This window comes from Amia ocellicauda, chromosome 18, assembly GCF_036373705.1.
Source record: "Amia ocellicauda isolate fAmiCal2 chromosome 18, fAmiCal2.hap1, whole genome shotgun sequence".
Taxonomy (NCBI): Eukaryota; Metazoa; Chordata; class Actinopteri; order Amiiformes; family Amiidae; genus Amia; species Amia ocellicauda.
The window spans coordinates 20,296,801-20,323,046 of record NC_089867.1 but is presented as its reverse complement, the minus strand read 5'-3'; the positions used below and the strand labels follow the sequence as shown (position 1 = coordinate 20,323,046).

Here is a 26,246-nt window from a genome sequence, read left to right as displayed (position 1 = left end):
TTGCTGCTGCTGCTGCTTTTTGAATACTGATAGGCAGCAAGGACAAAAGGAGGGACCGACTTCAACATTAAGAGCAAATATTTTATGGTAGAGTGGGTCCCCCCTTGTTCTGTCTCATCACTGCCTCATGTATCTAGGCACGGGTGTTGCTGACTCCCTTGAGAGCCAGTGGCAAACAGCTGAGGCGCTTGCAAAAACATGGCACGGATAAAAGCAACGGACTGAAGCCTCGGCCAGGCTGATTTGATGCAGGCTCTCCCATCAAAACAGAAGAGAGAGGGAGATCTGTGAATTCACAAAACGCGATGCTCTTTTTAGCACCTCGCTGCCCTACATTCGGGCCAAGAGAGATATTTTCAGCTCAAATAAACAGCAGACCTTAATAAGCAATATAAAAGCACAGCATTAGCACACAGTATGATGTCAGTCCTTCAGGGTACCAGACTGAAACATTAGCACTGTTCTGTATGTCAGCCTATATCTCAGAGCATGCACAGATGATAACCTGCTTTCTAGACTGGGACAGGTCAACTAAATGGAGGACTGAATAGTGTTGTGCCCTGGATGATGCTTTTCTTGATTTTGTTTTTTTGAGGTTCACAGTTGTAAATGTGTGGGCCTGCAGTGATGCCTGGAGGTCGAGTTGCAAATTTTAGCTGATGAAGTGTTGTTAAAGCAGTGACTCATTCTATCAAAACATGGGGTGTATTTTCAATATCACAGAGGACACTTTGCTGTCCAAGATGTCTACACCCATGGCTGTGCAACCTGAAGAAGAAAGGCACTGTGTGCATTTTATGTTACTTTCAATAAATACTGAACAGCGCTTAATGGTAGAACTGAAGTTTAAAAATGGCAGTTTAAATTCTTCACACATTTCCAATAAAGCACAAGCATTGGACACCGTGTATCAGTATACAGCAGACAACACCAAACAGAAGGCTTCTTGTCTGCTTTCTCCTTCTAAATAAACCAGCACTGAAAATGGATCAGAAGCACACTTTTTTCCGTTTTATATTTATTTTATGCCTTTTACAGTTTAGCGAGTGTGTAATCCACACGTTTGTTCCCATTGAATGACTGGGTAAAAGATCAAGTTCAAAAACTGGAAAATAACTCCTTAAGTAGCCATGTTGGAACATGAGAGAAAATGTACTGTACGAATAAAGAGGCTCTCAGAGGGATTCAAATGCAGTCAATGTTGGTTCATGGTCGTGTTTTGCTATTTTTGAGGAAAATCTCACGTACGTGAAATTCAGTGTCAGAAAATCAAAGTAGATACAGCTTGTTCTGTGAATTACAGATATAACAGAGCTGGAATGGGGATGGCTAAGATGTAAAATCCTGTCATTCATACCAGATAATGTATGAGGCAAAATGACATAGGATACATACATTTGTATTAGAACTTTACATCTATATATATTTTAATTTTAATTAAATTAAGTAATGACCTCTTATTTTACTCAGTGCTAATCATTTTGATTTTCAAGCCACTCTGCATTTCTTTAGAAAGCAGGTGAATTGGATATGAGATTCACCATGATGAAGCATCAAAACAAACCTTAATTCTCACAGGACAGAGCATTTTCCCAGGCAAAGAGAAAACTGAAGGAACCCAAAGGACATGGGATGACTCATTGTATAGGACTGAAAACCTTGGAAAGAAAAGAAAACTAAAAAAAGTAAATACCTTCATTAATCACCTGCAGAAAAAGATTAACAGGTTTTGTCACGTTTCACGCTACAAAATCTAAATATTACAAACCAGCCAGGCGAGGAAACTGAGGCCACAAGCCACTAACAATCCCATAAAAGTACCGCTAACCAGGTGAGGTCCTGAAGGCTGTTGTCATAGTTTCCAAAGCCTCTCGATTCTCCTAAAGGTGAAGTTCTTCATATTCACACTTTTGGAGGGGGCAGACATAAGCAGCAAGCCATCTCACACCAACAAAGCAAAAACAATATTGCCAATTTGATATTCAGATAGCCACAGACAGGACAAAGAAGAAAGGTAAACACAAAGACATTTGGCAGATTAGATAAGTGAGACTCTGAATTGAAACCAGACAGGGGGATGGAGAGAATACTAGCAGGAACAGACTGAATTAATGAGAAACTACAAACAAGTATTTGTAAAGAAGCCATGTATAGGTGTAAAGAAACAAATGCCACAGGATCGACATGAAGAGCTACAGTACTTCTCTCACTATTCCCAATAGGGAAATGGACAAGAGTTTTAACCCATCTAAAGAAACGGCTCTTTTCAGATGAACAAATAATACAATCAATTTCCCCAGGGACTGCTCTTGGACCAGGGGCAATGTCACTGTGTGGCTTCTCTGCAGAAACACTGCATCGTAAAACCTACAACTTGTTATACAACTTGAGCAGCAGCAACAACAACAAAAAAAAGCCTCTAGCAACCTTCACAGCATCACTTTATACTGAGAGCAAGAGAGCAATAATATGTAAATCACAGGGACAATTTCTGAAGGACAAAGCACCTGCATCTCCATCCTGACACTGCATTCTGCTCTACCGGTATAAGCGGTCTACTCTCTGCTGTCAGAAACCCTCAATCATGAAGAAAATTGCAATGAAAATGCGTCCGTTTTGTTTATCTCATAGGGGGTGGCAACCCCTGTTTGTATATTAAACCACTGATCAGAGCCCCATTACAGTGATATCAGTAATAGCTCTTGACATCCTAATCAGTCATATTAAAAAATGAAAAACAATTCAAGTAAAGCTAGCACTTATAATAAATCAAATAATCTAGCTTTAAAGCAAAAAACAAATATGTCCAATCATCTTCTAATTTGTGCATGGACTACATTTCATAAAAGATTTTAAAAGAAGAGAACTCCTGTAAACAAAACAGACTACATGCAACACAGTATCACCCAGAAATAAAACGCAAATAGCTTGTTTTAAGGCAATTATTAGCTCTTTGTAGACTAAACCCATTCATTTAACACTTCACAACAGCGCTGTCTGCACCAGTCAGCCAGCGCTGCAGCCTGCATGCTAAAACAGATCAGAGACGCGACTCCAACCGTACAGGACACTGTATGTTACATACCTACAGCATGACAGTCTGAGCTCAGCAACTTCACATTTCTGATATAGCAAAGTGGTTCCCTTTCTGCACACAAGACTGACATCATTCACGGTGCACCAGATCGGCTGCGGTTGACAGAAAGCAGGGCGGAAAAGTTAATACTGCATCACAGAGGTTAACATGAAATGAAGCCACCAGGCAGCCCAGACTCTCGCTATGCTACATGGCATTATAAAGTAGAAAAGCCTAAGTCGGGGAATGTTTTATCGGAAAGCCCCCCCTTCCCCAGACAGTCACAGAGTAGAAAGCAGCGTCTTCGGCAGCAGCTTACATTACCCGGTTTCCATGCAGGTCCCATAGCCACCAGAGACAGCAAATAGTAAATTCATTATACCTTAGGAGGAATCACTGCCAGACTCGCTTACAAAGCACATCCTGCCAGCCAGGCCTTTTAAACGATCAGAGCACGATTTACCAGTCTGCTCTTTTACTCCCCCGACAGAAACGCAGCGCAACCACACAACAATATCAACAGCAGGGAGGGATATACAGAAAGAGAAAGGAAAAAAGCCTGTATTCATTCACAACATTTAAGAAAGGGGTTTGACATTAAACAACAGAGAGAGAGAGAATCAGACAGTACTGTGGTAGCATTATTAGCTTGTGTATTTTCATTCGGTTATTTTGTATTCATAGGACATCGCGCTGACAACAAAATAAATTAAATAAGAGGATCAGGTTTCAAGAAAAGATGAAAGCTCATTATATTTCTGTGTCTGCCCTGCCTGTATTAGAAGCTGATATGCAGAATGAGCAAACCATTGATCTGCTACTTTTATTACTTTAGTCATGTCTTTATTCATTCTTTCATTGGGGGGGCAAGCCATTTATTTTTGCTCTTTTTCCCAGGTGCTGCAAAACTGAAATAGCAAATGGCTAGAAGAGGTGTTGGGTTGTATTTTTTTTTAATGAATACATACATACATACATAAATGAAGGCAATAATGGCCCCTCGAGGACATGAAAACGTTCCTCCCCGTGTCATTATTCCTAATTAAAATATCACCCCCCCCCCCAAAAAACACTTCTGCACCTGCTCACTATTGCATAACTATTTCACTACAATGAGCAAAATAAGCAATAATGCAGAGAGTTTATAATCCCTACTCAGAAAACCAAATGCCTGTGCCATTAGAAATATCATAATAGGAACTGTCGAATCGTTATAGGGTCTTTATGCAAATCCTGGCAAAGATTGAAAGTGGCATGTCTTCATAATGGTTACCTTCAGCTTTTTAGTCTCCACAATCTTCACCGAGATAACAAGGGTGTGCAGCCACACTAGGAGTGCTTAGTAATCTCCAGCAAATCTGCATTTCAAAAGAGGAAATCCAAAAGGCGTTGCTGTTATTGGAGAAAGAAAATAAAAAGCAAATGAAGCATAATAAAAAGCCTTGAACATGAACTGCACTGGTTCAATCAAATCCCAGGGGGGGAAGAAAAAGACAAAATGTCGCAATATTGGTTCTGTTCTGGGCCTTGACGCTAAAAGAGAAAATGAAGGGTGTAGAACTTCCGAAATCTGTACAGGTGTCAGATAAAAGCTGAACACAAAGGGTTAAAATCGCACGAGGGAGATCTGACAGCCTCGGTTTTAAAATGTGGAAGATCTGAAGTCATGCCCTGTCAACCTCCGAGAGCAGACAACGCGACTGGAGGTCTTCTGCAAGCCATGCAAACCAGGCAGATGCAAAGCTGAGAGAAGCGTAAACATATGCAAAGGGCAACCGCTTCCTAGTTGTCAATGCTGATTTTGTAAGGAACCAAAATGTATTCATTCCCCAACAACATTTTCCAATGCTTCTCAAATGCATCCCAAGCAGCTGATGAGATTATAAAAGAGTGAACAATCAAATGCATCTGCTGTGAGACCCCTTTGGGTGGAGAGTCCATTTATCATTTCAAAATTGTTGAAATGAACTGGCGCACCATGTGCCAACCAAAGGCATTAATTGGTAAAGCAATGCATGAGAATCAAAACCACCCAAACAAGCTGAAATGGTGAAAACACATACTTGTTTGTTCGTACCATGTAAAGGGCAGGGTGGGATACTAGCTGCATACTTTAGAAAAAGCCTGATTAAATGGAAGAAAGAAAGAAAAGAATGGACTGTTTCAAACCCAGTGGTTGGACAGGAAGCAGACTGGCATTGGCCATTAATCTCCTCTTAAAAAGGACAGTGTATTTGGAAAATCCAATCAGATTACATCATGCGAACCAGATGTTTGCAGCTATTGGTAAACCTCTTTCAAAGAATGGACTCATTTATTCCTTTACTTAAAGTCTTTTCTACTGGCACTCCAAGCAAAGGCAATACACCATCCAAAGCAAATTTCTACCCATGATGCCCCCACCCTTGTCTAAACGCACAAGATATTTAGACCTATTCCAGGTGTGCGGAGTTACACATCAGCCCTTGCACGAGTGGAGAGAACTCACAGGGTGTACAATAGCTAGCCAGTACTGGGGACTTTCTACTTTAAATGGATTGAAAAACTTTGATTTATTGGAGCATACATTCTGTATGAAATGGTCAAGGACAGTATCAGGTATAACATCCTACTGAGATCAATTAAAATAAATTCATTTATAAATATATAAATGCCCAAGAAACAATGAGAGATGACTGAAATTAAGAGTAAAGTACATCTTCTCGGCACTGCTGAAAGAGGAAATGCCAAAGAACAAATTGTCACAATATGAAAAAGAGGGGAATTAGAAAAAGGCTAAGTATGGATACATATTAGTGCCACACAATAGGAAACAATCATCCAGCACAGATGAAATGCATAATAATGAACATATCCACAAAGTATGACCAAGACCATAAATAATGTAGTAGCCTAAATGATGAAAATGTCATGACCAGATGACCAGTTTTTAGACGGATAAACATCGAAACAGCATTTCAATAATTAAACTGAAGGCAAAGCAGCTCAAAGGAAACGTGATTGCCACTGCTTAATAAATGATGGTTGCTGATGGTGATTAAGTACTATGTTTTCAAAGACAATGAAAATAAAAATGCATTAAGGGGTTTAAATGTTACTACTTAAAATGATTATCACGGAAGACTCTAAATATATCCCACTGTAATTGGAGCTGAAGTGCTTATAATTTGCTCAGCTTCCATTAAGGAAAGAAAATGTATTTTAAGAAAGAGAAATCATACAGCTTCTCATACTTAAAATGAATAGAATTTGATTATCTCAGGAAAAAAGTATAAGACAAATATGATGACTAACTGACTCAAAACAATAAATACATTGGACACAAATACATTCTACACCCCCTACAAAGTGTTCTGTTACAGATTTCATAGCAAAACAACTTTGTATTAATTAGTTAGAAATACAGTCTTTTGTCTAACATGTACCTTTTCCATCCTTGAAACCTCTGATTTGCTCTTCAAGAAAGCATGACCAATTTAATTTTACAGCTGTTTCATTGAGTCTCCGTCATCGAAACAGAGAAGCTCATAAATAAGTCTGTCTGCTGTAACTGTGCGTCTGACAAGCTTCATCCCAATACCCAAGATCCTAAATGGTTTCAGCATTGTACACACTACAGATCAACTGTACACTACAAGATCAACTGTATTAGCCCATTTCCTTAAAGCATATCTAGATCAACAGCACAACCTTCTCGAAGTCAATTCTCTGTTGTAATCCTGAAACCCGATTAATGTCTGTTCTCCATTGTCTTGTGTGCTATTGACAGAAGGTCACACATTTCCAGCTCCCTTTCCTCTTTCTAAATTAAAAGGTCTATACTGGACTTGCTTCTCATTGGCATTTGGTTAATTTTAGTTCTGTGTGGGTGCGTAAGACTAAATAATTAAAAAGCAAGACAGACCGATCAACCCCTTTTATCACCTACATACAGTCTGACAGAGGTCTGTTTAGAGCTCTGGAAATAGAAAAGGAAAGAAAAGTGAAAGGCAGAGAAAGAGCCTAAAACAAATTTATATATATATATATATTACAGGATTATGCTTTAAGATTAAGCAATTAAGCTTTATTGAGCATCATTTTTATATCCAATGGTAAGTTTCCTGGATGCGTCTTGTTAAGCCGACACCCAGTCAAGACTTTCAGCCTTGGTCTAACACCATAGCAACGCCTGGATTTGTGATCAGAGTATCATTTTAGCGCTTAACTCAAGGTCTCTGAAAATGAACAGGAAATATACTGATCCCTTTTCCCAGCCGTCACCGTCAACAGAATGTCAGGCAGTGAGAGAACAAATGGTGCTTGAAAATGTGATGTCTCCGTGTTTTGTGAGGAAGTGCTCCACGTTTTTGGTCATTGGTTTAGAAAGTCCATCACAAAATGGCTCCACTTTGTGTTGTCATCTGAGACAGGCAAGACACATTCTTTAACCTTACCTTTCCAGCCTCAGCATGTAACTGTTGTACTCTTGCTTTCATTTCTCAGATTGAACGCTCAGTGAGATAGAGATAGGCAGAGGATTTTAAAGGTAACTGGACAAAATTGTGTAGGCTTAGTTTGTAACGCCTTGTGGGATTCCAAGTAGACTACAGGCCGCTGCAATGAAGATGTGTGCTGGTAACCAACAGTAAAGTGAATCCTGCGGTGTCTTCATTTTAAAATGCTCACTTCACCACAGGCTTTGACTGCCATCAAAGCAGAAAATGACATGACCATTCACAATGCTAAATCTGCAATTTTGTAAGCCATTAACTTTGACTCCATTCATAAAACGCAAAAGGGCCTGCATTTCCACACATTTAGTTATGAGAGATCTTTGGGGAGAAGAGTAAAGAAGCTTACGAAGGATATCTTCTTTGTACGTGCTTCAGCATCCCCTACCGCATTTCAAGTGAAAACAATGTAAATTGCAGGTAGATCGCATCACCGTTTTGGGGATATTTTGTGTGTTATTTTTTCGTGTTTATTTGCTTCTTTTAATCTTTTTGTTGGTAAACTCACGCAGCACAAATGTAAAGATGCTCCTGTCAGCATTTGTGCCTCCAAGGGTCAGTTAAGCCCCGAGTAAAATTATTAGATGCATTGTATGTTCTGAAGTGGCTGCATTCATAATTTCTAGTCCCAAAGAGCAGGTAAAAATGACTGTCAAACGAAAGTTCAAAGTATTGCTATTCATGAACAGATAGTGTGTTTCAGGATCTACTATCACAAACCACTTCACTGTGGAATACAGAATTTCTCAGCAATGAACACCACCAGTAACTGGAAGTTAATAAATATCTAAATAAATATACAGACAGGTGGACAGACAGATGGATGGATGGATGCCAATGAACCATAAGTTGTATGCAAGTGCAAAGCAGTGTAAAGCAGCAGAACAAATGAAAACAGGGATGCTTATCAACAACAGAGCCATGTGAGCAATGACATACAATATAGATCATTATAGCAAACAAAGGTTTTTCATTTTACAATCAATTTATTTAGAACATTATAGTTTCCAAGGTGGGAGAGGGTATCTTACTTATTAAATCAGCAGTATTAATCTTAATATCGTGGACAAATGAAAGCAGGTTACTACCATTAAAAAGCAATAATGGAATATGTATGTAGTTATAATTGAACTTCATCTAGGTTTTTTCTTTTGTTCTCCTCCTAGGGTGTTATTTTGCCTGACAGGCATGGATGGCTCCAGTCTTGATGAGTCTTTAATCACTATAAAACAGCCATGGTTATTCGCATTACCATTATACAATGTTTATCTTAAACACACCTGGTTAAATGAGAGAGACCTGAGTTATCGTTTAAAAAATATAAAGTGTATATATATCATGCTTTTGCTATAATATCTAACCCCACAACAGTGCCACAGCAGATTTGAAACATCTACTTTAAATTGATCCTTTAAAACATGTTTTTGTATTTTTTCATAGGCATAATCTGTTAACCACGAATGAGAGAAAGAACAGAAACTGCTGCAGAAGATCAGGTCTATCAAGTCTACCGGCTGTCTGGCATCCAAGTACTTTTACTGGGATCCCAAATTGAACACCTGGTGTTCTACCCTGGCACGATCCTCATTAAATTGTGATACAATTTCCCGGTTTGAAGAAAACGCTCCGGCAAGCCAGCGCCGAAGGGACTGCAGTTCACATTAGCTGGCAGAGGGAGATAAGATATTCCAAGCTGCTTTAGTTTCACTCAGTATTGCAGGTCGGGATGTTAACAGGATGAGCGAGTGTCTAACAATGCTTAGAGGCAACGGTGTAATTCTCTTTCATAAACACTGCCATCTGAAATGAGCACGTTCTGTACTGATGAGTTGGACAGTTTGTTACCAGACTACTGTAGTTTTCATGGGGGAAACAATATAACTGTTCTAAGACTCAGGGAGCATTGTGTGGAAACGCTCTCTCGCCCTGCGGAAAGGCTTCTAGAGAAACAAACAAGTAAATCATTGTACAAAGTGAAGATGACTAGGAGAACCTCAGACTGCGTATATTGTAAAACTTGTGTTGGCAAGGTAAGACTTTATATTTGTTAGAAAAAAAGTTTGTGTCAGGAACAAAGGGAGTACATGAACAGACATTTCGTTAAAAAATTAAAAATAAAATGAACCACCAAACTTGACAAAGAAACTTGTCAACTCATGGCCTATCTTAACACTTTAGGTGCATCATTGCCTCCCACAAATCTCACAGTCTCTAAACCTCTAGATTTAAAGTCAGAAAATATCAATAAAGGCTTTTCTGCATTTGCTAGACCGCTCCACTGAGGATCCTCCATACACGTTTAAATCTTGTATTGCAGAGCTGTTAAAACTGGCTGACAGGAGTGGCGGCTGTACTGCAATGTGTCCTAAAGTTACAAATGCAATAGCAGCACAAATGTTGCCACCTGCTGTGGGGACGTTTCACGGTTTAAAATTCAGATAAAGCTGCTGTGTTCACTCCAAACGTCGTATTTTTTAATAGTTTTTTAAAATAAAGATCCCAGGCTTGTTTAATCCTTTTTTAGTTTTCTTCAGGGAGGAGGGTTGTCACATTTTCCTTGTCCCATAAGGCTGGGAATCTAGTGCGGTTAGTTCAATTCAAGGTTCTCTGCTGAGCAATGTTTTTACCTGTTTATCAGTAAGAGATTAAATTGGCAGTGGAGCTCAACAGGAGAGTTTGTAAGATCAAAAAAATATTTGATGTCTACAACAGCAACACGATTACATCACAAAGTGCTTACTAGGAGGTATATACTTGGTTAAGACATCTCATATAGGCTTCCGGACTGTAAACTATACTTTCAAGATACAAGTATAATATAACCACCTCTATGGTGCCGTTTCTAATCAATAGCCTGTTTATTGCTTATTTTGTAGTTCATATTTATGACGGCCTTTCAGCTTTCAAAACCTGAATGAACTTATAAATGTGTATTCCAACCATAGACGACTACTTCTGATCCGGTTTGAATGGTTGAATGCATCCAGTCTAACCATCCCCAGTGGTTCCCCTAATCTAATCCCCTTGTTCTGTTTTCTGCTTCTTTGCTAGGACACTGCATTAAGTGGGCACTTCACATTAACTTGTACAGAGGCAAGGAGCTTCTTCTCAGAACCATTTTGCATTTGCTTATCTGCAGTTGCAAGAAGAAGGAAATTAAAACACAAGGGGGCTGCAAAATTTGGCACACTGCATGCATGGTGACACGTCTTTCTCTGCAAGGTGACATCTGAGCTGACAGATAAATCCGATGGCTTGGAGCTATACCTGCTGAATATATACAGATCAAATTCCAGGGCCAATTTGCTGCTCTTTATTGGTTCTTTAAATCAGACTCAGGGGCCCCATAACATCACCAAACAGAGTTGGCAGAAAACACTTTTTTTTTTTATTGACTTTACAAGCTTGATTTAAAACCCCTACACACAATTCATCTAAAGCCATCAGCTATGATCACAATAAAACAACCTGACAATATAGTAGATTAGTCTAGAAGAGATTAAGATTATGCATTTAATTCTAGCTTTATTTAAACATGGGTTAAATTTTTATTTTTAGGATGCCTGACAAGATTACCGGCAACATATTTTCCCAAAATACTCTTGAGGCAAGCTAGACTTATTCAACAGATCTTTACTATAGACGAGTGAAACTCTGGTAACACACTTAAAAATATGGGACAACAGTGACAGCCACTTATTCTTAAACAATATCCTTAAACCTGTTCATCTGTTGATTGCCAGGCTGTCACTGACCAATGTAATTATATACTGGCAGTGGCAGTATATATTTTTTCAATGGCTATGAATGAATGACACTGCAGTTTCTTCTGTACAGCTCAACAAGGGAGACTAAACTAATGTAAATTCCCCATAAGACTCATAGAAGTTTCTGTGCTTGCACTTCATAGAAAATGTGCATATTCACATCACTTTGATATACAATATTTCTTGTCATTATTTAAAAGTTTGGATGTATTTGTGTTCATGCAAAAATGTCATGGCTTACAGATAAAGACAAAAACAATCAATTTTAGCATACAGATCTAAGTAATATTGTGGGCTTAACCATTCTATAATCATTCTATAATCTCTACTAATTGTGAATTAGTATTCTAGACATATTCTAATACACTAGAATTCTAGACAATTTAGACAGATTTTTTTATAACGCTGCATTGGAATCAAAACCCAATACAAAATAAACATCCAACACAAAAAAACAAAAAAAAGTGAGTCACCCATTTTGTACAGCACTTGTACAAAAAGCTGCAAATTTCATCAGAAAATAACTCGACAAGGATCTTTGTCAGAAAGTCAGATTGGCATTTATATAACTCTGGGGAGTGCACATTAAATCTGGTAGAGGTAGCATCAACCAAACATTTCCCCCCACACATTTTAATTGCTCGATCAATATTCACCTGTCTGTCAAAGATCTCCATCGGCTCTAAATTAAGCCGTTAGAGAAAGAACACGTGGAATGTATGGCTGAATGCAGAATTTGCTAAATTTCTATATTTTCTAATAAGTTTAGCACTCAAAACACTCAACATCCACTGACATTCTTCCACTTCTCGCCCACAAAGAACAATTTGTTTTGCTTCAACTTTTAAGCACAGAAAATGTTTTGGGAATCTGAAAACCTTACCAAGTTGCCTGCATAAACAAACCCTCCATTATGCAAAGGACTTTGCGAGATAGATGTGACGTGACTGCAAGAGACGAGAGTGGCTTGCTTTCCCAGGTCACCGCTTGCTTTTCATTTAGCTTTTTTGGAGTGCTGTCAATATGAATTCAAAGGACACTGAGGCAGCAGTCCAAAGTCCTTCGTAAAGATAGTTCTGTGCAAATTAAGATGATTTCAGCCACTTAACTTCTCAGATTATGGGCAAAGGGTCTGGGGCTGCAGCACTAGTGCATAATGAAGTAACAGGCTCTAAGCACCTCAGAGCTGCTCATTTAGAGCCGATCGAGTCTTTGTGTTGAATTACTTATTCATCTCACATTGTGCTACTTATTCACTTACATTACTTTTGCAATATTTGCAGATGAAACGATATCCAGGTAATGCTCTATGTGAACTCCATTACAGCCCTAAAAACTGGGCACTACAAGCAGAATTTGGATTCCAAAATTATCTTCAATGACCCCACTAACTACAGCACTAATTTCCAACGCAAAGAGCACAAAAGCCTTCAACAATAATGCAAGTCTGCTGACATGGACCTGTGCACTGCAACGGACCAGCAGGGGCTGTGAAATACAACCTGAATTAACTCCTCCTCTTCAGAAGAAAATAATATATACTAATGAAAAGCTCACATAAAAGCACTGCAGTGTAACTCAATCAGCAACATCATGATGGATTCCTTCAGAAAAAGTCTATAATCCTATCGCTCTTCGGGTCCGAATGGCACAGAGCAGTTATTAGTGAGAAGTAATGGGTTATTGGATACCCCGTACTTACTGTCTTCTCCCGGACAGGGCATGCCTGGTTTCTCTGGAATGCTGGGGAACACTAGAAGAGAACACATTTTACACCACGTTAGAAACATTAAGGTAAGATTCTTCCCTGTCCATGTCCATTCTCCATGATTAAATTCCCAGAGCTACACTGTTAAAGAGTGCCTAAGCAAATTAAGACATTGCATTCACAAACCATCACACTTCCATGGTCTGTGGTCCACCAGCTCTTCAGACTGGGGTAAGTCTCCAATATTGCTACAAGCTGGGGTTCTGGCTATTGTTAAGCAGCACTTCTGGCGATACCTGAGCAACTGATTTTTAGGCTCTAAAATGTCATTGTTGGTCTTAGTCAAAATCAAGGAGACCACAAGAAGAGACTTTTTGCCAGAATTGAAATTTAACTTTAAATTGGTAGTGATAAATACACAAGATGCAGTCATCACTAGCCTGGCCAAATAAACATATTTAAAACAGGCCTGAATGGCCTTCATTACATGTCCTCCATTACATCCCAATGGTCAGGACATCAGATCAATTCAGTCGCTATTGCTCAATTTTAAAGAGCAAATGGCAAAGTTTAAAAAAAACTGATCATAATACGTCACCAGCGCTTGCTCAAAGTGTTCGCCAACATGATTGGAATCCTTCTAGTCATTGCTCACACGCCAACAGCTTTTTAAACAGACACATTAGAAGTCCAATGCAATCACTTTCAAGATGTCAGCTTGCATTCATGCAGGGGATGCGGCCTCAAGACAGGGGCCCATATGCTGGCGTTCAGAGCGGCTTCCTCCAGACCAAGATGACACTGCAGAGACTGTGGCTGGCACTTCTCCAGCAGCCGCCAGAGAGGTCAGAGATCGAGCTCGTAAACACACCCTCCCACATGAACACAAGCTGATATCTCAGAAGCAAACTGCATTACCCTGCCGACTTTTGAAATTCACCAGGATGTGAACAACAAAAGGAATAATGATTGGCATGTTTCCTAGCCAGTGGCATTACATGCTCCTTAATGATGCTAGTCTTTGTCTAGACAGGTTGCTCCAACAAGGTAACTAATTCTGGAGAACATTAATGGAGAGCTTACTGGATGTACAGCAACCCTAAACATCTCATCAGGAGTCTGCTGCAGTACTGAATGTGTGGCCCACTGGCAGCGTGTTCAGTACGCTACTCGTGCCCACTGAGATGACAGGATCATCTGCTGATTTAAGAATTGTTTTTCTAATAGATAAACACATGCATGGACAAATACCATATATAAAAGGCATATCACTGAAGGGGGGGTACATTCATTTATCTTTATCCAAATTAAGGAGCAAACCTAATGTCTTGATTGTTTATGAGCCACAGCAATGTTTCATCTCTTGGGGTTGGGAGTGGGAATCATTAATTCAAGAAAGAAGTTCTGAACCTCTACAACAAAGCAACAACTCCACTGAGGTTTAAGATTTTGACTGGCGTTTCATGGTACACAGTGGCCAGGGTGATTTTCACTAGAGACCGCTTCATTTAACAGTTTCATCTTGGTTTTGGCTGTTGCTTTTGGCAACAGTGAAGGATCTTTTGGTTTGAAGGTTTGAAGTCTCTTTCAAAGCATTAAATCTAGAGTGAGAGCAAAGAGAGGTACCATGGATAAGCAGCCCTTCGTTTCTGTTCCGGCTGTACAAACGAAAAGCTTCTTCCAACTCCATCTGGGAGGATATGGTGCATGGATCACCTGCAGACAAGAAGGACAGAAGACATTGCTGGACAAAACAGTCTTAAAAGAGTAACTCTTGCTTTGTTTTATCCACATCCATTAAGAATTTTTTTGCTTGTTTGCATCTTACACACCCAACATGGCATGGCACTAAGAGAGGTCTGCTTTGGAGTAAACGGACTGTCATCGTTTCAATCCTGGTGAACCCAATAAAGGCAAATACAGAAAGAATCTGTAGGTTGAAGCAAACATTAAAGCAGGAAAATAAACTGCACTATAAAAACATTAAAAATGCATTACTAAGCTATTTCGCAGAAGAAAAAAAAATTGAAAAGCAAACTTTAATCCATTATGCAGAACACATTTCACTTTTTTAATTTTTTAATATCTCCCACTATAGCGTTTTATGTTCCATTTCCCATTAAACAGTTCAATAACTCAAATGGTGTGCCAGTAACAATCCTACATATTTACACTAATAAAGGTTTTAACTGGTCCACAAACACAAATTAGCTTTATTTGTATATTTCAATCCTAACATGAAGAGTGGCAGAGAGAGAGGCAGAGAGAATTGTATCAGCCAGCCAACACACAGTGTATGAATCGTACCATTTTCTAAATTTGGACCTTATTCACTTTGTATACCTGAAATTTAGATAAATTAGAAACTGACAAGATTAAATCACTAAACAATCTTTGTGGCCATGCAAAAACTCAGTGTGCACACATTTATGTTCTACATTATGAGGTACATGGAAAAAAAAATGTTTACTGATGGTGTCAGCATTCCCTTATTAATATACTGAGTGTGCATGTTTCAGTGGTCAGATGGTTGCTTAAAAACACACTGACACTTTTCTCAAAGTCAAACAAACATAGTACCAGACAATACAGAGCAAGCTTAAGATTTTACACTAACAATTGTATGGACACACTTCTAAGAAAACATTGATTCACTCTCCTTGAATATTTTATTATTCGATATTCTCGAGCACATTTTTACATTCTGAAATTCAATTCCGTTTCATTTATAAGCACGCAATGACTCGGCTTCTGCTGCAGCATTTGCCTCAGCACTAATACTGACCTTCAACCCTCAAGCTCCCTTTATCCGATTGCAATTTCTGATTGAAAGCCTGCATATAATATGAATTCTACGAAAACAGATGACATATCAGTGATGTTTAAAGCTTCATAGAAATATGTCCTTTATCATTATCATCTAGATCATTGTAATTGATTTCTTAACAGATGCTCTTACCCAGTGCACTGTGTCCATATATGTGGATTCACACATTATGCATGCACTACAGAAAAACTTCACAGGATGGAGAGAAATTCTGTTTGCAAATACTTCAGCAGGCAAACTGACACATCTGACAGATCTGTCATCTTACACAGAGGAAGAAGTTTCAGAAAAAAGATCAATGAGATTTCATGAAAATCACATAAATAACTCAAGAAGCCCAGATTATTTTTATTTTTGTAGAAGAGGTCCATCTTGATCTAATCTTGAAGACTTCAGGCTGACATGAAAATTTAAAGACATTTCTTCTACAGAGTTAGGGTAGTGGCAAAAAACTAATTTTGAATTCAGACACTGCTGTAGACACAATTACACAGTTGGTCTGGTCAAAGAATTATGTTAATGATATTCATAACATATTAAATATAATTTGAGCTACATAATATCCCATTATGTCTTAGTCACCTGCTCCATCGCATTTACCATAAAAACAATTTTTTATGTAGTTCAACAACAATTTAGTTATTTTTATTTGTTTTTATATAACACTGACAGCGTACCAGAACAGCCTCTCTCTAGAACATAGGCAAGGGCTGCTGTATTCATTATTGGTTGCTTCTTCCCCCGCAGTTATGATGAAACTCATAAGAAAACACTACTGCTGCCAAATGCGGGGAGTTTATTGACCCACACAGCTTCACAACGCACAGTGAAGCAACGTACCTTCATCGTCAATCCATTTGAGAGTGATGGGCTGCTGATGCAGGCGGCACATGTCTCGGACTTCATTGCACAGCCCAGTGTATGTCATGGTAGCGTCCAGGTCCGTGATGAGCATGTCTCTGGAAACATATGAGCAGATGTTAATGTTTCAACTTACACAATTACATGAAATGATTGCACACTAGGGGGTGGCATTTCTGACAAGTATAGAATAACAAGGAGAGGGTGTGACGTGAAACAGCTGTGTGACATTGTCTAACAAGGCTCTGTAAGCATGTACAGTGAGGGGAAAAAAGTATTTGATCCCCTGCTGATTTTGTACGTTTGTCCACTGACAAAGAAATTATCAGTCTATAATTGTAATGGTAGGTGTATTTTAACAGTGAGAGACAGAATAACAACAAAAAAATCCAGAAAAACACATTTCAAAAAAGTTATACATTGATTTGCATGTTAATGAGGGAAATAAGTATTTGACCCCTTCGACTTAGTACTTGGTGGCAACACCCTTGTGGCAATCACAGAGGTCAGACGTTCCTTGTAGTTGGCCACCAGGTTTGCACACATCTCAGGAGGGATTTTGTCCCACTCCTCTTTGCAGATCCTCTCCAAGTCATTAATGTTTCGAGGCTGACGTTTGGCAACTCGAACCTTCAGCTCCCTCCACAGATTTTCTATGGGATTAAGGTCTGGAGACTGGCTAGGCCACTCCAGGACCTTAAATGTGCTTCTTCTTGAGCCACTCCTTTGTTGCCTTGGCTGTGTGTTTTGGGTCATTGTCATGCTGGAATACCCATCCACGACCCATTTTCAATGCCCTGGCTGAGGGAAGGAGGTTCTCACCCAAGATTTGACGGTACATGGCCCCGTCCATCGTCCCTTTGATGCGGTGCAGTTGTCCTGTCTCCTTAGCAGAAAAACACCCCCAAAGCATAATGTTTCCACCTCCATGTTTGACGGTGGGGATGGTGTTCTTGGGGTCATAGGCAGCATTCCTCATCCTCCAAACACGGCGAGTTGAGTTGATGCCAAAGAGCTCGATTTTGGTATCATCTGACCACAACACTTTCACCCAGTTCTCCTCTGAATCATTCAGATGTTCATTGGCAAACTTCAGACGGGCCTGTACATGTGCTTTCTTGAGCAGGGGGACCTTGCGGGCGCTGCAGGATTTCAGTCCTTCACGGCGTAGTGTGTTACCAATTGTTTTCTTCGTGACTATGGTCCCAGCTGCCTTGAGATCATTAACAAGATCCTCCCGTGTAGTTCTGGGCCGATTCCTCACCGTTCTCATGATCATTGAAACTTCACAAGGTGAGATCTTGCATGGAGCCCCAGACCGAGGAAGACTGACAGTTATTTTGTGTTTCTTCCATTTGCGAATAATCGCACCAACTGTTGTCACCTTCTCACCAAGCTGCTTGGCGATGGTCTTGTAGCCCATTGCTGCTTTGTGTAGGTCTACAATCTTGTCCCTGACATCCTTGGACAGCTCTTTGGTCTTGGCCATGGTGGAGAGTTTGGAATCTGATTGATTGATTGCTTCTGTGGACAGGTGTCTTTTATACAGGTAACGAGCTGAGATTATGAGCACTCCCTTTAAGAGAGTCTCAGCTCGTTACCTGTATAAAATACACCTGGGAGCCAGAAATCTTGCTGATTGATAGGGGATCAAATACTTATTTCCCTCACTGTAAGGAATGTTTCATATTAATGAACAAAGAGATGCAAATATATAATATATATAATATAGTCAAGTGTGTTAAGTACAGGGTTAACAGTCAATAATGTGATGCTATTTTAAGGCTGTTTATATTTGAAAAGAATTATTGCGATTTAAAATACTCCTTATGTGAATTAATTAAAATAGTAACATGGGTTGAGACCTCCTTTGATTTGTAAGCTTTTTTTAGGTTTCTATTTAAAGTTGAATACCCTACACTACCTCTTCTTCAGTCTCTCTGGCAAAGGCACTAAAAACAGTGAAATGGATTCCCATGTCCAACTGAAATTTTTTAAAGCTATTAAGCTAATGATATCAGCACAGCTCATTTCAAATCACTTGGCTGACTGCACACATTTTCGTTTCAAGCCCAGTTCTCCGGTCTGAAAACGAAAATGGATGGAAGTTTCTGCACTGAGAGGCATTTTCAATAGGATATATGTAATAGAGGGCTTCTTTTCTTACTTTTTTTTAAACCCTAACAACTTCACAAAGGGGAGATACTGTACTTAACTTTTGTTTTCCCACGATTTCACCAGAAGCAAGTGGAAAGCTATTCGAAACAGAACATGGAGAGAGAAGCAGCTAAATAAAATGCCGTTTTAGAAAAAATAAAAAAACAAGGATCCTAAAATAGTGGGTCTGAGCAGTGACGGATCACTCGTAGTTGGATTTAACTGGGGAACAGCTGACAAATTAGGATGCATTAAATGTCATAAAATAAGATCAGGCATAAAGTATGTATGGAGCCATAATGAAAATTCTCACAAACCATACCTAGCCATTACATCTGGGGAGACTGTCGGATTGCCTGTCCCGTGACAGTAGTTAAACTAGGAATACATTCTTGTAAAGATGAAGCCTCCTTACCGAAGTCTGACGTCTGCAGGAGACAGCTTTTGTATTTTTGGTTTAAACAAGGCAGTCTGAGGATGAGGTGGAAAGATGCAGCCATATGGAAATGGAAATCTTCAACTACTGCAATGCTATGCCTTTGCAAGATACCTGGACATCCTAGCAATTTCTATTCACTGTTTTCTTTCCTGTTTAAATTGCCTTCATGGTTTCTTTCACCATTGGAATATCTGCTTCAACCTCAGCCTGATTTACCACTTTATCCAGCCCCCTCTCTGGCATGGGAGAGATGAAGACAACACACACATGCTCCAAGACAAGGGGCATCACCTAGCCATCTGCTTTGTTTTGTAACGCCAGCCTGGAAAACAAACAGCAGAGCTTTGGTGCCAGAATGAGGATAGACAGCCCTTACTGATTACACCCACATCCAGAGGCATCCGGCCAGTAACCGGCAGTAACGGTGAGTGCCAAATAAGGATCTTCCTGCCAGTTTCAGGACTCCTAACACTGGCAGTCCTCACTTAATGGAGAATTGTCACCTGGGAGCTCCCAAGCACAAGCTGCTAGTGGCACTGGCTGAATCCAAACCAGCACCCTCCAAGCTATAGGGCCCATTGTGCATCTCTGAGCAGAGAATATTACCACTGGAATCAACCAAGATAATTTTCATGAAAAGTATCTGGATTTCTGCAACACACTAAGTCAAAAGAAGTGCATTCCAAAGCAGAAACCAGAATGATATTGATTGTATCCACTGTACCAGTCTCAAATGTTTCTAAATCTACTGAAACCGATACTGAAATTGAATTCTACTCTATCAGTTACAAATTAAACAAACAAGATTTGTTCTGACCCCATTTAGGTTAAATCCCCTTCCTACAGCAAAGGTCTCTTAAATATCAAGACTGCTTTGTCCTTGAAAAGGTTAATGATAACCAACGCTATTGGCTTCATTTCGTGGTCAATGGCATTTCACCCCGTTCATCTTATTTGAGTCTAAAGAATGGAAGAAAAACCTCTGCACGGCAGAAATTACGTGATGAAATTAGATTGCATATCCAAGCTCCCAAACAGATTTGACACCACGTTTCAAATGTCACCCAAGTTAATCATTTAATTTACTTAATAGAAAGCCACAGCATGAGCTAATTTTTAATTAACAAATGCTAAAGAAAAGTATGTTTAATACATTGCTTTGTTCTTATTGTTTACTCTAAACATGTATTTACGGAGCTCTAAAATATGATTCGGATTGATTTCCTGGGATTATGCATAAACCTCAATTCATTTACATGCAATTAAGCATGACATTACCTGACAAATAACATACCATTGGTAGAATTGTAATATCAGAGTAGATAACAGCTATAGAAACCTACAATTAGCTCAGGTAATGATGATAATGAATCATATCATGAATATATATACGAAAATAATATGCTGCAGATGCCAAGGTCTCAGGATATGCATGTAATTCCCTTCAGCTCTCCCAGAGACCTGATCATAAACATACCCGAGAACATGAACATGGAGAACAACTATTCTGTTAAAGTACACTGCCAAAGAAGAATATACAACATACAATAATGCATAGCTCAACCTTTTTCAAAATCCTTCCCATAATGTCTAGTAATTCAATGTGTGCCAGTTATGAGGGTTTATATCACATTTAGACAGACATCACCTAAGGGGAGGCTCACACTGGACTATGGATATTTAAGCCCTAAGTCAAAGTCTGCTTCTAGGAGTCTTCTCCAGCTGTATGAAAAATCACAAGTATGTCTCTGCAATTTCTAAGTAATAACTTCTATACCGCAATATCTCTGTTGAAAGCCAACTTGACATCAATACCCTAAAATCTGCAGTGTCTGAACAATGCATTGCTGAAACAAATGGAGAAAAACAAAGCAATGCAGGAATCTAATGCACAAAACAGAAAATCTGCAGCCAGGGCATAGAGGCCCTGGATAATTGTATTTTTACACTATTATACACGTCTTTCTCTGTACAGACTTATACCAACTACGCAGAATGATGATACAACACATTAAGTATGACCAACATCGACGCCCGAAAGGAACTCCAGGCAGATTCCTATCATGGACTGAAGTATCTTACTTTAGACATCCCCCCAGTACACTTGACTAGGGATTACTTTAGACAAGTCTTAAAAAAGCCTCTCTTTTGCCATTGAAAAGAAAGTCTGTTCTATAATTTTTCAAACATACCTCTGATAATGCAGATCCCTCTCTTTAATAAAGTGATACAGGAAATAATCATATTGGGGGCTTTATCGGATTTATTCTGAAGGACAGGGCTTAAAATTGAATTTCAGACAGGCTTTGTCTACTCGTCTTCAGATAGTGTAATTTTGTACCCTAAGAACACACATACTTTGTCCAGGCTGTTATTGGAGGATAAAAACCTAGCTGTGAAAGGGGCAGCTGGTATGCAGGAACAGAGAATGCCAATTTGTGCCAGCTGTACTGGCAGTCCTATTTCAACCTGCCAACAACATAGTCTGCCAGTGTCATCGTGAGATACAGCCCTCTAGTGGGACAGAGGAGAAAGGCAACAAAGAGTAGATTACAACTACAGAAGATGTAAGTTATTAATTGCGGCCACACTGCTCATATTTTCTGTCAGGGATGTCACAAACACGGCCTGAGAAAGCATAACATTAATCAAACTGAAATTCAACATGAAATTTGATTTTTACGGCTCCTTCTCCTGCCGTTTTTCTATTATTTGTTTGCGTATTTATTTGTATTCTATTCTGGACTGCTCAGCTTCTCCTCTGCCGATTTCTCTCTACATTTCCGTCCTTGCCTCAACTGCATTTCCCTGGCCGTGCCATTAATACGCTGGATTGCCGAGCCTCAGTGCTGTGGCGACAGGCATATTGGTAACCATGGAAACCTCAATAATGGTGCCGTATTGACTAATTAAAAGAAGTGAGTCTGCCATGTTCACCGCCCAGTTGTTTGATTCATATGGCACAGTGCTCCGCGTACCAATCATTTCTCAGTGCCGTGAATCAGATGGGCTTTATTTCCTTCCAAAGTCATCCCCTCCGTTCCAATGGACGCCTATCTTCTCATACCTCTCCTCATCCTTACTAGCTAAACAGCAAGCCTGCCGTTCAGTCTCATTTAAGTAACATAAAAACGGTTCTGTTTGCGTTAGTGCAGCTGTGCATGTTTGAAGTATCAGGCACACGTTAAAGTCTACAGCCACAAAAAACAAAATCGCAAAGCATTTTCAGCTACCAAAGGTGCATCACTGTAACTGAGTGGTTTTATTATTTAAGACAAATGCAGTCAAAACGGGCAATAAACCAATACATTCATTTAGAAATCAGTACAGCTGGGAATGGACACCAGATCAGCTGCTGAATTCAATAAAACTATAGTTGCTTTAACACTGATGCGTGGCACCTTTGGGTGGAAACATTAAAAAAGAATGTATACTGGGCTCCTCGCTCATCAGGCCATTAATAATGTCAATAACAGTTAATAGTGTCAATAATACCACTTTTCTCAACATTTCTGTAATTTGTCAAATGACCTTGGGAGTTTCTAAAAGGAAAACATTTACTCTTTTGTTTTTTTTGTTTTTCCTGAATGCAGAAACTCTGCATGTGTAAACACAGGTCACAAAAGGTCCTTGGTCACCATCACAAAGATTTAAAATAATAATAATAATAATAATAATAATAATAATAATAAACTGTGGATAATGTGCAAATTGGCAGTTTGTTAGAGTCAGTGTGTTCTCTAAAGGAATCCAAAATGTCTTTGGCTGCCATTCTGAAATACCATCCATAAAATACGATAAAGCAGAGGACGCTACAGGGCATAAGGATAATGTGGTTTGCAATACATGCTGAACCTTCACAAAATAGTTCGATATATCTTACTGATAGTTTCAGTGACTTTAGTGATTTCAAATGTGGTCTGTGGAAAGTCAGCTAACAGAAATGACGATGACCATAACAAATGAGTAACACATACCTAATGAGTGACCAAGCAAAACAAAATAAAACTCAACACAATTTTTACCCCAGGGTATACTCTCTTTGCATTGGAATCTTCAGAAACATTATTTGAATTCCCTGTGCCTGCAATTTCCGATGCAAAGTAACAGCTTGTAGCACAGTAGGCTCAGTTACAGTTGTCCTCTCTGAGCCAACTGATGCAAAACAATGTCCTCGTTGTACCAATTCAAACAAGACAATTCTGTGACTCTGGGCATGACTGAATCCATGTACCATCACAAGCTCAGTACTACTGCAAAATTGCATAGATCCTTTATAGGATGAAGGTGAAAATAGTGACGTCACAAAACACAGTAAATTCCTCACACTTTCCTCACCTTGGCTGTGCCCCCCACACACACTTCCAGTAAATAGTAAAGGGCGTTCGGTTGCTAAACACATTCTCCATGGCATGTCATGCCAAGAGACAACAGGAATGCTGACACTATTTCCTGCCCCAGCTCTACTCATTATCTCACACTTCTTTTTAAAGGCACTACTCTACATCTATAAGGAATGTCATCTTCTCACCATAAAGAATAATCACAATAATCTTAATCATAAATAAATAAACTTGTCTGTTCTCCATGTGTTTGGCTCCCCGACTCAACCCTGAGCTATAACATTCTATAAAATACAATCTAAATAAGCCTAGAAATGCTAATTTAAAAATAAAAGAGAAATTGCTAAAATCAAAACATTTCAGGAAGAAGAGGTTACTTTAAATCACTTACAAAAGTAAGGAAGATTGTAGAGAATGACTTGACACTGCTACAGAATGTAATTCAGGCAAGTTACATAATTGAGCCTCTTGCTGGATGGTAAGCAGAAACTCAATCACTCCCCAAAGGCACTGGCATTTTTCACTGGTGCACCCATTTAAGACTCCTGAGGGTGCCTGAAGGCAACGCGAGCATGAAGTGGAGCTTTATATAATGAAAATGTGAGCTCTGGCAATAATCACTGCACAGTGGAAAAAGAAAAACAAGCTTTTTCCCATGCCACTAATAACAGTAATGAATTAACTGAAATGCAAGCAGATGGCTACAGCAGTGACAGCAATGTAAAACTGTGGGACAGAATGCTCAATTGATTAAATGCAATCATAAGAATTATCAGTATAAAATATGAAAAAGGACAGTTTCCTGCCAGTTTTTTTTTTTTTTTTCCCTTATCATAAAAATGTGTTTGCGATGACGTTTTACATTTAAAAGTAGTAGACAGAGGGTTCTAACTATATATGAAGCCCCCAACAGGGAGGGAGTTTGTAATTTGAGATTTGCAGGTAGGTCAAACTTTGTATGTTGTCTAGGCCTAGAAGTACTTATCAGTAAATTCATAATCCCCTCTAGCACAGGTACACATTTTAACAGAAATTAACACATTACAAAGAGACAACTCACCTCACCTTCCCCTCTTTTTCACATTAGCATAATCACCGGACTTTGCTTTGTTAATCCCTTACTAAAATAAAACCTGAATAATCCCTTTTCACCCTTTGGCAATTAATTCAATTTTTGTTCCCTTTTGACAGCTTTAATTCTGCATTTCCAATCTCTAGTTTGATTGTATGCTTGTTTCTCTATAATTGATGCCAATAACTGACTTAAAGGATTAACATCTACCCTTTACAAGTTGTACTTCTTGAAGGAAATGATTGCTATCACACGAAGATGTTAAGGAAACAGTGTTCAGTTTTGATGGGTGGAGGGGAAGAGAGAGACCATATCTGCACATTGTTTCCTTGATGGCCAGTGATTTGAATTATCATACTCTTCTGCGATTCTTGTTAGTCACATTGTTCATAGTGCAGGTCTCTGCTGTGTCAGTCTCTATGCCATGGGGAGCAGGTTATTTATGTCCTATGATGACAGACCTCCAATTTATTTTCTCTGCAAACTATACACACAGAAAAGCTAGTCTGTCTTTGCACACACTACTGTGAAGAACTCCACATTACCACATTGGTAATAAATAACCAAGACCCCATTGTGCCCATCTTAAGTGCTGGACACCATATGCACTCTAGAAAATATAATACACACTGTGCGGAAGATAAATATTTCATTAAGAAAGGAAAAATAAAATTGAAAATCCTTAAAGTTGGCTGAGAGACACTGTAAATGGTTCAAACAGAATTTTCCTTGCGAGTGTGTGCGCGTGCGTCAAAAAAATATGGTAAACACCTCTCACTAAATAAAAAGAAAATTGAAAAAATAAAGCACAGGATGAAAGTGCATTTCTCCAGAGTAAATGGGTAAATTTGTTATATACCTTTTACGCTGCGAGAACTTTTCAGCGTTGTTCATGAATAAAACATTGAGCCGAACTTACAGAAGACTTCTAACAGCTTCCAAAGTCTAATTTGTTGCTTCTGTTCACATTTACTAATCATGCGGTTTCTGTGAAAGAACAGATGTCTATAATATGCATCTGTGAATTTCACACTACACTTTTAAAGACATTCACAAAGCAGAGAGGTGGTGCATGCTATACTTTGTGCATGGAAATCTGCAGGAAAGATTTAGCCTAGTAGCAAACTTGCAAACCAACATGAATGGAGCATTTATCAGGGGTTCAGACTGGATAAAGGGATTACAGAGATCAGTACATTTCAGAGTATGTAAAATAAATTACAATAGAAGACTGGAAAATGCAAATAAAGAAATAACAAATGCAAGAGGTTTGTGAGTCATATGTATATGTCTTTTATTGGTTGGTTTTACTTAGCTACTGTGCTGGTCAGCTGCAATGCAAGCCTCCTTATATTTCAGATTGAAGTTAAATATTTTTAGATTATAAAAGAAAGTAAAGCAAATATCAGTGCGGCTTTAAATCATGAACTCTTTTTGTTATGCGTTTTATAAAGTGATGTCACTTGGTCACGGTCAGTCTAGTGTCATGCACACCAAAGATAA

General features: G+C 39.0%; 1 protein-coding gene across 1 annotated transcript in view; it reads right to left on the bottom strand.

Moving 5' to 3' along the window:
* Window positions 1–26,246, bottom strand: part of prkcz (protein kinase C, zeta) — a 148,762-nt gene that overhangs the window by 111,511 nt on the left and 11,005 nt on the right. Inside the window, exons 3-5 of the mRNA XM_066691228.1 lie at window positions 16,712–16,830; window positions 14,671–14,760; window positions 13,039–13,089 (exon numbers count right to left, since the gene is read on the bottom strand). Of these exons, the coding sequence (XP_066547325.1) occupies window positions 13,039–13,089; window positions 14,671–14,760; window positions 16,712–16,830 (260 nt within the window). The remainder of the gene's footprint in view (window positions 1–13,038; window positions 13,090–14,670; window positions 14,761–16,711; window positions 16,831–26,246) is intronic.